The sequence below is a fragment of the Macaca mulatta genome, chromosome 9, assembly GCF_049350105.2.
Source record: "Macaca mulatta isolate MMU2019108-1 chromosome 9, T2T-MMU8v2.0, whole genome shotgun sequence".
Lineage (NCBI taxonomy): Eukaryota > Metazoa > Chordata > Mammalia > Primates > Cercopithecidae > Macaca > Macaca mulatta.
In genome coordinates this window covers 1,519,610-1,535,815 of record NC_133414.1, presented here as the reverse complement: position 1 = coordinate 1,535,815, position 16,206 = coordinate 1,519,610, and the positions used below count along the sequence as shown (strand labels likewise).

At 44.1% G+C, this 16,206-nt stretch overlaps 1 protein-coding gene across 9 annotated transcripts in view; it reads left to right on the top strand.

The window, feature by feature from the left end:
* The window catches only part of LARP4B (La ribonucleoprotein 4B), a 125,176-nt gene that overhangs the window by 50,831 nt on the left and 58,139 nt on the right, over positions 1 to 16,206 (top strand). For 2 of the 9 annotated variants that reach the window (XM_015146332.3, XM_015146331.3), the window contains exon 1: positions 8,471 to 12,704. In XM_015146332.3, the coding sequence (XP_015001818.3) occupies positions 9,372 to 12,704 (3,333 nt within the window). In that variant the 5' untranslated portion in view covers positions 8,471 to 9,371. 9 annotated transcript variants of the gene reach the window in all.

Genomic DNA, 16,206 nt, shown 5'->3' with positions numbered 1-16,206 from the left:
TTAGTTGCATTTATTATACAGCTTCCTGCCATCTCCAGAAAACTTACTGAGTTAGTAACTATTTACAGGTTTAGCCAAAGAATACAAAAAAGTGATCTTTATTAGACTGTAAGGATATGGTTTCCCTAAGATCGAGACCATCTTGGCTAACACGGTGAAACCCCGTCTCTACTAAAAATACAAAAAATTAGCCGGGCGTGGTGGCAGGCGCCTGTGGTCCCAGCTATTTGGGAGGCTGAGGCAGGAGAATGGCCTGAACCTGGGAGGCGGAGGTCGCAGTGAGCTGAGATCATGCCACCACACTCCAGCCTGGGTGACAGAGCGAGACTCTGTCTCAGAAAAAAAAAAAAAAAAGAATATGGTTTCCCTATTTAATATGAGAACAGTATATTATAATGATTTACTTGATTGTCAGAATTACTCAAATTTGTGTACATGTGTTTTCTCCACTAAACTGTAAACTTCTGGTACTGTGTTGTGTTCATTAAAAAACAAAACTTTATTAAAGTGTAATTTACATTCTGTAAAATTCACCCATTTAAAGTATGCAGTTGAATTATATTTAGTAGATTTACTGAGTTCTGCAATCATCACCGTAATGTAGTCTTAGAACTTTTACATTACCCCAGTAACTCCCCAGTCCACTCCCAGGCCCACTTATAGTTAGGCCCTGTTTCTCACCCAGCGTTGGGCAGTCACAAACATGCTCTGTGTCTCTGCATTCTGTTCCCTTCTGCGGCCAGCTCAATGCGTTGTGTCTGGTAGGCAGGCAGGCAACTAGTACTGCCTGCATAAAATTTGAGTGTCCATCCATTCAACAAAACTGAGTGCAAGTGATAATGATGGCTAAGAATTTTCTGTGGAGAGGTTGTTCAGATGAGCGTGGGATACACATGCCTTCAAGGAACCCTAACACAGCATGCAAGGTTGCATGATCATATTGTGTGTGAGCCTTAGGTACAAGATGAGCATACACCTGGAGGTGGGAGGCGCTGAGACATAGGTGAGTCTAGAAGAAGCACTCTTTATCTTGCCCCTAGTCAAGCAAGATCATTTTGAATGTTCTCACCTTGATGTAATAAGGATCTACTAATTTGAAGTGTATTGTACTAATAGTTATGATTACAGTACTTTGCGTTAAGTTTCCCTGAGTTCCAGGCAGGGATAGTGATGAAACTCTCTAGTCCCTCAATATTTCAGAAACGTGAAGGAAACTAGGACGGGGAGTGGTCAGAGGGATGGAAGGAAAACCAGAGGACAGTGTGGGGTGGAGATAGAGGTAGAGAGGCTGACTCAAGTGAAGTGTAGTAAGGTACAAAGCGAGGGGTCAGTTGTGACCTTAGCAAGAGTATTTTCCAGGACTGATAGGAGCAAAAGCCAGATTGCAGTGAGTGAGAGACAGGAGTGGTAGACACAACTCAAACGGTGACATTCCTCCTAAGATCTTGACTTTGAAGGTAAGGTGATAGATAGCGAGAAGGGATTGAAAGGATTTTGAGGGTATTTATGATGAAGAGTGACCACTGGCAGTGGGCCACTGCGATGGGTTCTCCTTGAGGAAGAAAAAACAACCACTTGCATTCAGCAACAGTATCATTTGGTTAAAGGGTCTTTACCTTCCCTGTTAGGGCCACAAACTTCATCTATAGCAAACATCATTCTCGGCGGCTTTTTGCCCCTCCTGAAGCCCACTCAGGGACTCCAGTTCTTATTCCTGCGTGTGACCAGCCAAGCAGCTGCTTTTTCCCTGGAGACACTGCATCAGCCTGGAAACCATTTTCTGCTGGAATGATCCTGTTGTGTTTTATCATAAATCAACAGCAGGTTTGAGAGAGGAATGTGAGTGAATGATGATGTTTAAGGAACAAGTAATGTTAGATAGAAGTGTTTATGTTAAATTACTTCCTCAAAAGAAAAATGCAAAGTCACAGCAAGTCTTCTAATCATAGTGTGAAACTGGGAAGGTGAAATTGGAACTCTAACTCGTCCTCATACTAAACTCTATGTACAGTTCAGCAAATCATCTATATCAAAATGATTATTTATTTATTTTTGAGACAGTCTCACTCTGTTACTCAAGCTGTCTAGAGTGCAGTGGTGTGATCTCTGCTCACTGCAGCCTCCGCCTCCAGGGGTCAAGTGATTCTTGTGCCTCAGCCTCCTGAGTAGCTGGAATTACAAGCATGCGCCACCATGCTTGGCTAATTTTTGTATTTTTCGTAGAGATGGTGTTTTGCCATGTTGCCCAGGCTGGTCTCAAACTCTGGCCTCAAGTGATCTACCCACCTTGGCCTCCCAAGATGTTGGGATTACAGGCATGAGCCACTGCACCTATCCCAGAATTTTCTTTTTTTAAAACTCCTTTACAGATGGTGATAACAAAAAACTTTCGTCCCTTCCTTTATCAGTTTTCAAAAAAACCACCTTTGCCTTTTGATGACACAGCTTCTGAATGAATATTAATTAGCAATCCCGATTAATTATTGCAGGCTTATATTTTAAATAAGAGTAGGCTTCGCAGTCAGAAAGCTTGAATTTCTATGAAAATATCCAACTCCTATATTTATACATAAATGACACATGGCTGCTCTTGGCATGATATCTTGCAGGTTAAAGCTTTTGGCAGGTTGTTGCCACCTTGTCAGTCTGTTTTAAGAAAAGACTTGGGCCGGGTGCAGTGGCTCACGCCTGTAGTCCCAGCACTTTGGGAGGCCTAGGCGGGCAGATCACCTGAGGTCAGGAGTTCGAGACCAGCCTGACCAATATGATGAAACTCCGTCTCTACTAAAAATACAAAAATTAGCCGGGTGTGGTGGCGCATGCTTGTAATCCCAGCTACTCGGGAGGCTGAGACGGGAGAATCGCTTGAACCTGGGAGGCAGAGGTTGCAGTGAGCTGAGATAGCGCCATTGCACTCCAGCCTGGGCAGCAAGAGCGAAACTCTGTCTCAAAAAAAGAAAAGAAAAAAGAAAAGACTTGACTGGGTGTAGTGGCTCACACCTATAAATCCTAGCACTTTGGGAGGCCAGGGTGGGAGGATTGCTTGAGCCCAATTCAAGACCCCATATCTACACAGAAAAAAAGAACAGGCATGGTGGTGCGTGCCTGCTGTATGAGCTATTCAGGAGGCTGATGGGGGAGAATTGCTTGAGCCCAGGAGGTCAAGGCTGCAGTGAGCTGTGATTGCATCACTGCACTCCAGCATAGGTGACAGAGGAAGACACTGTCTCTAAGAAAATAAAATAAAAACAAAAGACCTCAGAACTTTCCTTAAGGATGTTGGTACAGTTTCCTGTCTTAGAAATACGTTTGTTACTATGTTAGGAAGTGTAAAGCTGCCTTTACTTCAGAATGATTTAGTGACAAAACAATCCTTTTACCCCCAGAGTGTACGCACGGTTCTTGGTCTCCTGCTAACTTCCGAGAACTTGCCCCAGGATGGAGGATACTCTGACCAGATGCCCTCTTTTGCTCTTAGAATATATTCGTGCTGAGACGGAGTAGATCCTTTTTAATGTAGGATATTTCTTTTTGATGACATAGTATTGTAGCATTTTGATTGTAGCATTTTGGCCATTGACAGAAGGAATGCTTTCTATAACACATACCCCTGATCTTTTTAGCTCCAAGGCATATTTAAAAATAGAGGGATTTCTTCATTCCCTATTTGGCTCACTATTCTTAGTTTTATCCTTGTGTAAATGAGTTCCATGCTGCTAAAACTTCTTTTGTTGTGGGAGTGTGACAGATGTAATAGTAGTCTTTCAAGGCGCTGGGATCAGTAAAAACATCTCTCGACTTAGAACATTTTGTAATTTCTTTTTAAAAAAATTAGTAATTTTACTGCTTAGTATTTGCATCATTTAGAATATGAAAAATAGTTTTTTTGCAAACTCTTTTTCATTTTGGGATTCAGTTTAATTGCTATTAAGGCATTTTGTTCAATAGTAGATTTATAAATCAACTTTGTGTGGCAGTACCATGCAAACAGTTGTACTGAGAGAATAGTCAAATCCCTGGGAGGAAGCGGCAGATGTGTCGGAGTCTGCTGCCTGGCAGCTGGCTGCCTTCATAGGCCCTGGTGTCCTTACATATGTATGGGAATACAACACACACAGCTATGTGCACAGATCATAAAAGTACAACTCAGTGTATTTCTGCAAAATAAACACATGTAGGTAATCCACTGCCAAGATCCTGAAACAGCCCTGTGAGTTTTGGCAGCAATTTGAAGACGTGTCGTGATTATAGAAATTGCGAAAATAGGAGAAATGTGTATCTTCAAATTAGGGAACTTGTGTGTATGAGATACTTGAATCACGCAGTGGTGTCAAAGTTTCTGAGATGGTCAGGCTGCTTCAGTCTTTGTTTGGACTTCTCATCTCATGAAGCCCGTGCTTCTCACCTGGGCAGCTGTAGTCACTCCTCACTGGTGTCCCCAACCCACCCTTCCTTTCTAACACAGTGGCCAGAGGATCCCTTCGAGAAGGCCAAGTCAGAACCTGCCACTCCTGTGCTCAGCATCACAGTCAGCCTGAGTCCTGGCAGGGCCCTTCACAGTCTGGCACCTGTCCTTTCTGACTCTGCTGGCCACTGGCTCTCCCCTGGCACACTGCTCCAGCCCCAGTGGGCTCTTGACCCTTGACCATTCCAGCATCACCTTACCGCAGGGCTCTCTGCCTCAGCTGGTCCTGGCATGTCCCTTTCCCAGAAGTGTTTGAGGCTTGTTCTCTTACCTTTCTCAGTCTCAGCCTCACCTTCTCAGCGAGTCCTATCTATCCACATCCATCTCCTCACTTCTGGCTTGCCTCAGACCCTTTACGTGTAGCAGTTAGTACCTTCTAACAATGTTAGGTATTTGTTAGATTTAATGTTTGTCTCCCTGGACTAGAATGCAAGCTCCATCAAAGCTGGGGTTTGGTTTTGTTCATTGATGTATCCCAGTGTCTTCCTGACAGGTAGGTGCTCCATGAATGTCTCCAGTATAAAAGAATGTATCACATATGGTGGTAATCACTGCAGATTGTCATGGCTCTTACTGTGTACTCTGCTAACACTTCAGTTTACTCATTAATTCCTGTTAGCCCTACACCTGTCTTACCCCTAGTTACTGTTTTCCTCATTTTACAAATGAGGAAACTGAGGCACAAAGCCGTTTAAGTAATTTATCTCCAAGATTACTGAACTAAAAAGTGGTAGAACCAGGATTTGGACCCAGGCAATCTGGCTTCGGAGTCTAAACTCAAGAGGAAATACTTTGTATTTGGCACTGTTATTTCGTTTAAAAAGATAAACAAGAAGGAAATAATTTAAAACACCCAGCTGTTTCAGCCATCTGAAAGGCTTTTCAGAATTGTTTGTTTTGTTTAGTTTAGTTTGTTTTTTAGAGACAGGGTCTTGCTCTGTCACCCAGGCTGGAGTGCAGTGGAACAGTAATAGCTCACTGCAGCCTCGAACTTCTGGGCTCAAGTGATCCTCCTGCCTCAGCCTCCCAAGTAGCTGGGACTACAGACACGCGCCCTCACACCCAGCTAACTTTTAGTTTTTATTTGTAGAGATAGGGTCTTGCTGTATTGGTGAGGCTACTTCAGATATCTTTAAGACTGTCCCCCCATCACAGGCCCATCACATTTGCCCTCTAGGAGGGCCGAAGTGTCTTGGTAGATGAGCACTGGGGGCCCTCCACAGGCTTGCTGCCCAGAGCTGCCTTGGATCTCTGCTCCCCACATCCGGTGCCTTGCTCCTCAGTTACCCCACCTGTGGCTCGAGTGGGCCCAGTGGTGGCTTGAGCTGCAGCTCCAGAAGGTACAAGTCATAAACCTTGGTGGCATCCATGGTGCTGATTTTCAGGCAAGAAGAATGCTATAGAGCTGTGGGGCAGCCTCCACCTGGATTTCACAGGATGCTGTGGACAGCCTGGGGCCAGGCAGGGACTCATCACAGCAGCAGAGCCTGTACTCAGGCAATGACAAGCAGAAATTCGGAGTTGAACCTGCTGCAGAGAAGCCCCACCAAGGGCATTGCCTAGTAGAGTCGTGGGAGTGGCCTGAGAGCCTTGAACTGTGGAGCTGCCAGCTTACAGCATCAGCCTGGGAGAGCTGTGGGCAGGAGACTCCAACCCCTGACAGCTGCTGGGTGGACTGAGCCCAGCAAAGCCATTGGGTGGGGCTGCCTGAGGCCCTGGGGACTCAACCCTGTTCCACGGTGCCCAGAGGGTTAGGACCTGGAGTCAAAGGAGGTGATTCTCCAGAGAGGCTTGATAGTTAATATTGTCTGCCTTGTTGGGTCTTGAACTTACCTGGGACCTCTTGCTGCTTCTTGCCTATTTCTCCCTTTTGGAAAGGGATTTTTTTTTGTCTTTTTTCTTTTTTCTGAGATGGAGTTTTGCTCTTGTTGCCTAGGCCGGAGTGCAATGGCATGATATCTGCTCACTGCAACCCCTGCCCCGCTGGGTTCAAACGATTCTCCTGCCTCAACCTCTTGAGTAGCTGGGATTACAGGCATGCACCACCACACCTGGCAAATTTTTTGTATTTTTAGTAGAGACTGGGTTTCTCCATGTTGGTCAGGCTGGTCTCGAACTTTTGACCTCAGGTGATCTGCCCGCCTTGGCCTCCCTAAGTGCTGGGATAATCTCTGTTCTTTATAAATTGCCCCATCTCAGGTATTCTGTTAGAGCAGCACAGAATGGTTTCACAAAGGACTTTAAGGCTTGAAAAGTGCGGGGAGGAGACTGGAGAAAGAAACGGTGAGGCAGCGTGCTGGCGTTCGTTGGTATGAGATGGAAGAGGTTGGGGGAATGGTATCTTAGAAGCCGAGATCATAGAGGTAGGCTGGGGCCAGATTATGGGGGACTTTGAAGTGGGACTTTGGGATTCTATTCCAACTACTTAAAGTCTGTGTAACAGCTCTTTGAAATAGATGTCGTTTTTGGCTCCATTTTACAAATGAGAAAACTGAGACAAAGAGGTTAAATAATTTGCCAGAAATGACACATGTAAAAATGGAGCTGAGACTCAAACCCAGTCAGGTGATCTCATGACCTTGTCTGCTTTACTGTGCCCTTTCATTCTACAGCTGGTATGAACCGTTTGTATCTTTAGAGCAGAATGTTTTTTTCCATTTAGATATTTCATTCTCTTTGAGTAGCGTAACAGTATGGTCAATGATGATCTGAGTTTTGTTTTGTCATTCGAAGCTGCCACTAAAGCTTTTGGTGCCTCATTTCCCTTATCTGTACAGTGGATTGGTAGTATCTACCTTGGGGGGTCGTTAAGAGTGCAAATTAAGATGTGTGACAAAATGGATGCATAGATGTAATTAATATTTTGTGGCACATGGTGCTATGTAAAGTGTTTACTACCATTATCATCATAATCATTATTATGATGATGATTTCAGTACTTGAATTTTAGTGTATTCAGAATTGCTCCTGTTACCTTCATGTTTAAGTATAATTCCTAAACTTTTTATCATAAAATGTTAACATTAAAAAATTAATGGGACACCAGTCATAACTCACAGGTTAAATAAACAACAACATCTCTCTTGCAGAGGAATTAAAACAATTATTTTGTTTTTCACATAGCATGTCAGAACCATGATAAGAAAAATAATTACTTATACTAAAAGCAAAACATTGCAGATGTCAACATAAGATAAGACAAGACCCATTATGTGAGTCCACCGTTAGGGGCCGGACCACGTAGTGCAGGAGCAACTTGTTTAGTTGTGGACAGCGCCTGTTTCTCACCAGATGGCAGGCTGGGCATTCCTGCGTCAAGTGCTTTCAAGAGACTTTCTAGTTCTGGCACCAGAGCTTGTAGGTCTCTTTTCCCTTTTTTTCCTTTTCTTTCCTTTTTCTTAATTGGAGTGCTCAGACATCTGCAGAAGTGGAGAGAATAATATCATGAACCGAATGCAGCATCATGAACTTGAACAATTACCCATCCCCACATTCCACTGCTGTGTTGTTTTGTTTTTTTGAGGTGGAGTTTCGTTCTTGTCACCCAGGCTGGAGTGCAGTGGCGCGATCTCGGCTCATTGCAACCTCTGCCTCCAGGGTTCAAGTGATTCTCCTGCCTCAGCCTTCCGAGTAGCTGGAACTACAGGCACGCACTCCCACGCTCGGCTAATTTTTTTTATTTTTAGTAGAGATGGGGTTTCACCATGTTGGCCAGGCTGGTCTTGAAACTCCTGACCTCTGGTAATCCACCCCCCTTGGCCTCCCAAAGTGCTGGGATTACAGTCATGAGCCATCACGTCCGGCCTGGACTGCTGTTTTTAAATCTATTCCTCCCCCTATGCACATGACTGTTTTAACTTTTATATATGTGTGTATATATTTACTGTATTTGCTAGGGTATTTTAAAGCAAGTTGTAGATAATGTATCGCCTTGCCCCAAATACTTCAGCATGCATCTCTAACATCATTCCATTTTCACACCTGACATAATTAGTAATAATTTTTTTTTTTTTTTTTGAGACGGAGTCTCGCTCTGTCGCCCAGGCTGGAGTGCAGTGGCGCAATCTCGGCTCACTACAAGCTCCGCCTCCCGGGTTCACGCCATTCTCCGGCCTCAGCCTCCCGAGTAGCTGGGACTACAGGCGCCCGCCACTGCGCCCGGCTAATTTTTTTTCTATTTTTAGTAGAGACAGGGTTTCACCATGGTCTCGATCTCCTGACCTGTGATCCGCCCGCCTCGGCCTTCCAAAGTGCTGGGATTACAGGCGTGAGCCACCGCGCCCGGCCAGTAATAATTTCTTGATTCCTACAGACACTATTTTTTATTGCTATTTATTTTTTCCTCTCCTTTGATTTTTTTCACCTTTTTAAAATTGCTATTTATTTCAGACATCATTTCGTAAATTTAGAAAATTAAATACAACTGTAAGGAGCTATATATTTTACGGAGCAAAATTCTGATACAGTTTTCCTTTGGGGGAATTTATGAACTATTTTATTTAGTTAACACCATCCCATGAAATATAATTTGGGAAATACTGGAACACTGTAGAAAAACCAGAAGCCTGAAATCTTTCTGGCTGGGATAACATTTAAAGTTATGTTTTGTTGAGTTTATGAGAATAAGAAAAAACACAATGCAGCGTTCTTGCTGCTGTTCTGAGCTTTTGGATCCTGGTCCTGTTTGGAATTGGGCACATGGAATATGCTGGCTGTCAATCGGGCTCTGTTGTCATTAGGATTGGGGTTTGAGTGGCAGGAACATGTGACCGCTGTGCAAGGGGTTATTTTTGTTCTCTGGGTGTTGGCTTCTCCTCAGAAATTATAGCAAGTTAGTGTTAGCGTGAGGTGCGTCTGTGGAGGCTCGGGATCGGCACGCGTGTCGTATGCTTGTGAGCTCTCAAACATGGGCTGTTGCTTCAGCAAAGAACTAAGTAGTGACAATGACAGTGAAAAAACTGGCCTGTTACAAAAATCTGTGGAGGAGAAGGAACCAGAAAACAAGATAAGTAAAACTTTATCTTCATTATTTGATACCCCTGAAGGTGAGGAGGTTCACATTTTTGGCAGTGGAGCCAGCAGTGCAGCTGGCATTAGCGCGCGGACAAGGATTTTCTCAGGGTCTGGGCACAAACAGGGTCATAGACCCAAGCAGTTATTGAACCCTCTTTCCTCTTTTATATATACATTCTTAACAAGGTATGATAACTTGGATGAGAGTGACAAGAATTTAGATATTGTTGTTAATGAGCAGAATTCTGAGGGGGTCTGTGATCTACCGTGTGTGGGTAACGGCAGCCGACAAGGTTGTTATGAAGATGAGGAGCCTTTCTCATGTGTGCCCCTGCCTTCTGACCGAGGCCTGCAGGAGGAAACCTATGTGAGTGGCCATCTGCACTGTTATCCAGCTACTTGTAAAAACTCTTTAGTAGAGAAAGAAATGGTGGTCAGCGTTCACCTCAGTAGCGGTGATGAGCGTAAGTCTTTTGACCCATCCGATCGGGAGAAGAAAGATGGAAACTCTGTTGGTATTGATCATCAGCAATGTCAGGATTCAAGAGAGTGCGAGTTTCACAGCATTTGTGTTGCCGACTCTGCCTGCCCAAGCGTAGCAGAGGAGCTGGGCACCTGGGCAGACAGAGTAGCTACAAGACTAGAGTGTTGCTCTGCTGTGCCTTCAGTGCTGCGTGCCGTGTCAGGGGCCAGCGAGCCAGAGCCACGGCAGGAAGGACTCTCACCTTGGGACACGCTGGGTCCAGGTGAAAGGACAGGGGAATGCAGTGGGAAAACCAATCCTTGCCCTGAGCCTGTGGCGTTCAGCCATGCACCTTGTGAAGCAAACGCTGGTAACACGCAGGTGGAGGCTTTACAGGCCGAAGCTTGCACTGAATTCCCTAAAAATTATGAAGAAAGTAGTGCACTACATAATATTGACTTACTCCCTGAATTAAATAACAACATGGACAGTGACTCACTAAGACACGCGTGTGTCCTTCTGGAAGAAAGTGAGAGCCATAACTCAGGAGTAGGTAGTGAGATGGATCATCCACCTGGTAGCTTCCTTCCTGACACCGCACATCCACCTGATAGCTTTGTTACTGACACCGCACATCCACCTGGTAGCTTCCATACTGACACCGCACACCCACCTGGTAGCTTCCTTCCTGACACCGCACGTCCACCTGGTAGCTTCCGTACTGACACCGCACGTCCACCTGGTAGCTTCCATACTGACACTGCACATCTACCTGGTAGCTTCTGTACTGATACTGCACATCCACCTGGTGGTTTCTGTACTGACACTGCATATGTTGCAGGGTGTAATGACCCGGAGGTGGTAACAGTTATTGCCGACCAGAGTTTACATTCTAAAAAGGAGAGAGAAAATCACTCTATCACACCACTAAGCGACAATGATGATTTCCACTTGGATGTTAGCAAATCAGATAGTATCCTTCCTGTTGGTCTAGATAGAATTGATTTAAGTCCCAAGAGGCCTATCACTGCAGTGAGATTTGGAAGTGGGTGTCTCTCAGGTCATGCTAATTCAAGAGAAGCAGCCCCAAGCCAGCTTGATGACTGCTGGGAGCTGGAACCTGTTCCCGGGCTAGTCAGGAAGGTGCAGCGCAGAGGGGACTGCAGCCTGGAGGCCAGAAGTTCTCTGCTGCCAGACAGAGGAGAGGTGTCTCTGCAATCTGAAAATAGTTCCTTTTACCAAGAAGAGGACAGAATTGGCGTTTTGAAGGCTGAGGGTCATGGTGTAAGGGCTTTTGAATCGAAATCTTGGTGTCACGTAGATGAGGCTGCAACACAGACCTGTGACCAAACTTGTATGAAGCGTTTGGTGGACACGGAGGGGATGGCGCAGAGGACAGACGGCCTAAAGCCTAGCATGGCACAAGGAGTGCCACCCAATGGCAAGTCTCCCAGTCACTCCAGATCTCTTCACAGTAACTGTATTTCCTCCATATTTGTTTTCACCTGCGCAGAGGAAGAAGAGAGGGAAACAAGACCAGGTGACAAAACAGAGGGTGAAATATGTGTGAAGAGTTCATTCAATGTGTCACAAGACCAGCTGAGTGACCCTCAAAGGTTAGAAAGTGGTGAAAAAGAATCACTGCAAGCAAAGTATAGAGAGACAACTGAAGATGACATAGAGACTGTCAAGTCAGATTCTAAAACAACCTGTGAGGGGGAAACAGGCACACAAAGATATGAGGCAGTGCCACGTCAGGATATACTCTCCTGCGTTAGTTCTAGTACAGCGGAGAACGCTGATTTTGAAACTAATCAAATAGAAAAAAATTATGAAACACACCGAGTATACAACTGCAAATATAATGGTCTTAATGTTATACCACCGTTAAGTCCGAGTTTTAATCCAGTTATACAGAAGTCAGAAATAGTAGAGAATTCTGTTAGTAGTGGTAAAAGCGCAAAATGGAAGGGAATTTACTGTGAATCAATTGAAGACGCTCCTGGTGTCTTTGGTCCTAATACATCAGGGTTGAGTAGACCAAAACTAACACGTAAAGAGGAGGAAGAGAGACTTTATTTGGAGAAAGATAGTATTGATCCCAAAATTATTGACCACCTGGGTCCATATGGGACAAATGAACGTGCACACCGTTTCAAAGAAGGAAACACCAAGTCCACTCTTAAACAGTCAACTTTAAATGGTGAAATGGGTTTTATGGGAAATGCTAAGGTGAGTTTTGAGAAAATAGAGTCACGTGACACTTCCAGTGGGCATTTCTTTTTGGTTGGTGTTGATCCCGCCCTAGTGGACAGATACACAGCTGCCCCCTGCAATGCGGCCCAGGGGATTCCCGCTGTCCCCGTGGACAACAAAGACACTGTCGTACCAAGTAGTGGCCACATTTCATCACTCACAGAAGGTATCCTAAATAGATCTGAACATCCCTCAAAAGTGAATTGGCAGAGTGTCCCAGAAGGAGTCTCCTGTTTTTTGAGTGAATTTTCTTATTACCCAATGGGAGGGTTAGGAAATCCAGTATTTTCTGAAAGACTGGCCAGTGGTTGTGGTGGGTATCAAGTGCGCTATCTCTGGACTAATACAGTCACAAAAGGTGCACTAGAAGGTGAAACAGTATTTAGTGAGGATCTACACCACAAGCCACAGGGCTTGGATATTGCTTCGTTTTCAGAAAACACTCCTCAGCTACCGGTGTCAGAGGACGGTGTTATTTGGGGATGGCATGATAGAGACGGACAGTTCGTAAGTATTTTTTCTCTGTTTTACTGTTGTGCTGCAGTAATCTAGGCTATACATTTTAATTTTTAAATTACTTTTATTTATTTTTTGAGACAGAGTCTGACTCTGTCACCCAGGTCGAGTGGCGCGATCTCGGCCACATCCTCCACCTCTCACTACATCCTCCACCTCCCAAGTTCAAGTGATTGCCAGGTTCAAGTAATTTTCGTGACTCAACCTCCCGAGTAATTGGGATTACAGGCATGTGCTACTACGCCTGGCTAATTTTTGTATTTTTAAAGACGGGATTTCGCTATGTTGGCCAGGCTGGTTTTGAACTCCTGACCTCAGGAGATCCACCCGCCCCAGCCTCCCAAAGTGCTGACATTACAGGCATGAGCCACCAGGCCAGCCCATTTTAATTGTTTTTAACTTAATAAAGATTTATTCTAAACAGTGGGTAGTTGTTTGAATGCTTATATATGGCTGTGAATTACTCTAACAATGATTTCCAAATTGGAGAATATGAATTCTTGTTTGGTGTACTTAAGCCAGAGTTTGTGTGCAAACTCTTGTTAGCACTAAAGCATGCCCTGCTAGTTGTCCTACACAGCTCTGTGTTGACTTTTTTCTGTCTGTGAATTTTGCCAGCTCTTCTGTCTTCCTGGCCGCAGTGCAGTCAGAGCCCTTTGAGGGCATCTTATCTCGTGGGCAGTGTAGTTGATTTAGTAAGCCTGTGAACCCATTGAAGGTGTAAGTCACACTGCAAAAGACAAACTTATCTAAAAATCTGTGCTTCCTGATATCTTTGTATGTGTCTGAGGCAGGTAGAATTTGCTGCTTTTAACTGGCTATAAAATCTTGGTTCTGTCTTCTTGCAGTTACAATCATTGTGGAGTTCTTTCTGTTTCAGAACCCCAAGATGGGGCTGCCCCTCTGGTTTGGAAGAAGCTTAGCAAAAGATTCTATGGGCAGCTAATTTGAACATCTTTCTAGAAATTCTGTAATAAATGGCAACATTCAACAACAGGAAATTAGTTTTGCTCACAAAACAGACATTTATTGAAGCAGTGTGATTGAAAGCACATACTCAGAGTAGCAAGATCTCATTATTCAGCCAGTGGTTTATTTGTGATTTTTGTGGGCAATGAAGCAAGAAAAAGTATTGATATTAAGGAGATAAAGATGGCTTAAATGTCAACACTTACTGTATGGAAATAAACAAGTAGAAATCCCCTTCTATAACGTAAGGAATGATCCATCAACCTCTTTTTACTTCCATGCCCACATTGGGAGTTTTTCTGGAGAGAGTTATGTTCAAATTCATTAGTTTTGCTCCTTAAATGGTTGTGGAGGCAAAACAGTATAAAACTACATCTTTAAGATAATCTGCAGTTAATCTTTTACAGAAGTGACGTAATTTTCAGTTGGTTACCAGTGTCACTGCCTCAGATGTCAACACAGAGCATAAATGATGCCTAAGTGAGAGGTGTGCTTCCAGTTTTAAATTAGCTTTTCCATTATGAGGTATTCCCAAACAGTATTCTAATATGAGGCATTACCACATTTAACGATGGTGCCTTGCCTTTCAGAACTTCAGTTTTCAAAGTGCTGTTACAGGTGTCTTTTTTTGTAGCAAATCTTAATATAACAATTGTTACTCCATTTCACAAATGAAGAACTGGAGGTAGAGCCTTGTATGGTTCCGGAGTCAGCAAATTGCCCTGAATTACTAAACTTTTTAGTGCATCTCTAGGAGCGTTTCTTTCCCCCGTCTCTCACCTGCTTTCTATGCCTCATTGGCCAGTCCCCCTTCTCCAGTATTAGTCACTCTGGTTCCTACTCAGTAACTTGTCGGAGAGACTGTTGTGTCTCATGTCCATAGTATACAAACTTATTAGTTGATATGTTGTTTTTCAAAGTGGAGCCTAGTGTTTCTCACAGGGTGGGTGGGGTAGAAGGGTTTATTTAAGCATCTGAACTCAGGCATGTTCACTTTGGAATGTGGCTGTTAAGGTCCGCTTACCTGTGGTTTTAATAACCATTGCTTGGCCATACATTTTTAATGGAAAAAATAAGACTTATAGTCAAGCAGACGACACTGGAGTTTGTTTGTTTATTTATTTATTTAAAGGATGGAGTCTTGCTCTGTCGCCCAGGCTGGAGTGCAGGTGTGCCATCTCGGCTCACTGCAACCTCCGCCTCCTAAGTTCAAATGATTCTCCTGCCTCAACCTCCTGAGTAGCTGGGATTACAGGTGTGTGCCACCACACCTAGCTAATTTTGTATTTTTAGTAGAGACGGGGTTTCACCATGTTGGCCAGCCTGGCCTTGAACTCCTGACCTCAAGTGATCTGCCCATCTTGGCCTCCCAACATGCTGGGATTACAGGCATGAGCCACCACACCTGGCCCGACGCTGGAGTTCTTGATAACCATTTAGAGTTCCATATGACTGCAAGAGAATAGCCATATTTTATAGAAATAGTAGGAGATTCAGATCTTTGTTTAATACAAACTATTTCTCTTGTAAATTATAAGTTAATGAACTCTTGGTGAATGTTGTATTTTGCTGAACACAATTGCTTAGAATCTAACTTTCTAATTAACCATCGTTTTTATGGGCAAGTTACTTAACCTTTCTCTGCTTTGGTTTTTTCATTTGTGAAATGAGTCCAGTTAATAACTGCCTCCAAGACTTGTTCTGATTCAGTACAAGGAAGTGCGTAGAATGTGCTCAGCACACGGTAGATCCTTGAATGTCATTAAGCCTTAAAAGACGTCTTCATTCTTTCGCTCCTGGTCACATCTCTTCGGTCACAGGATCGATTGAACATTTCCTAACTGCGTGCACTTGGTTTGGACTTCTTCACTAAGAGGCAGTCACTGGGTAAGGGTAGAGTCCTAGTCATTTGTGGCATAAAACCTTGCAGAAGTTGTCAACTAGTGGAAAATGTAAATTTATGTTATTTATTAAACATTGATTCATTCCTCATTTATCTTGAGCACCTCCCTACTGAATTCGGGACTGTGCTAGCTATCAGCAGTACTACAGTGAACGGAATGCCCATGGTGACTGCCACCCTGGAATGGGAGGAGCATGAGGGCCATGGGGGCCCCAACAGCCATGCTGTCACTGCTTTCAAAGTGCTGTTGGTCTGTATTAATAAACTACAAAATATATTTTGGTACTGAAGGACAGTCAACTGCAAAAGGTGCTAATAATAGAGAAGGTTACTATTAGTTAGTGTTGGGAATTTAAAGCACGTGTAGTATGTGCATGAGCTGAGGGGAGCCAGCTAAGTGGATGGAATGGAACCAAGGCCGGAAAACTGGATTGTGTGGTGGTGGTGGTGAAAAGAGACTGGGTCTAATTAGGAAAGGCGATGTATGGAAATATTAGAGTAGGAAAGAGAATAGAGAAATGAATTGACAAAGACAACAGAACAGGCGGAAAGGTGTGAATGCTGCCAGAGCCAGTGTTGTGGGTGACCTGTGGCTGTCTCCTGCCCCCTCATGTAGCTCCA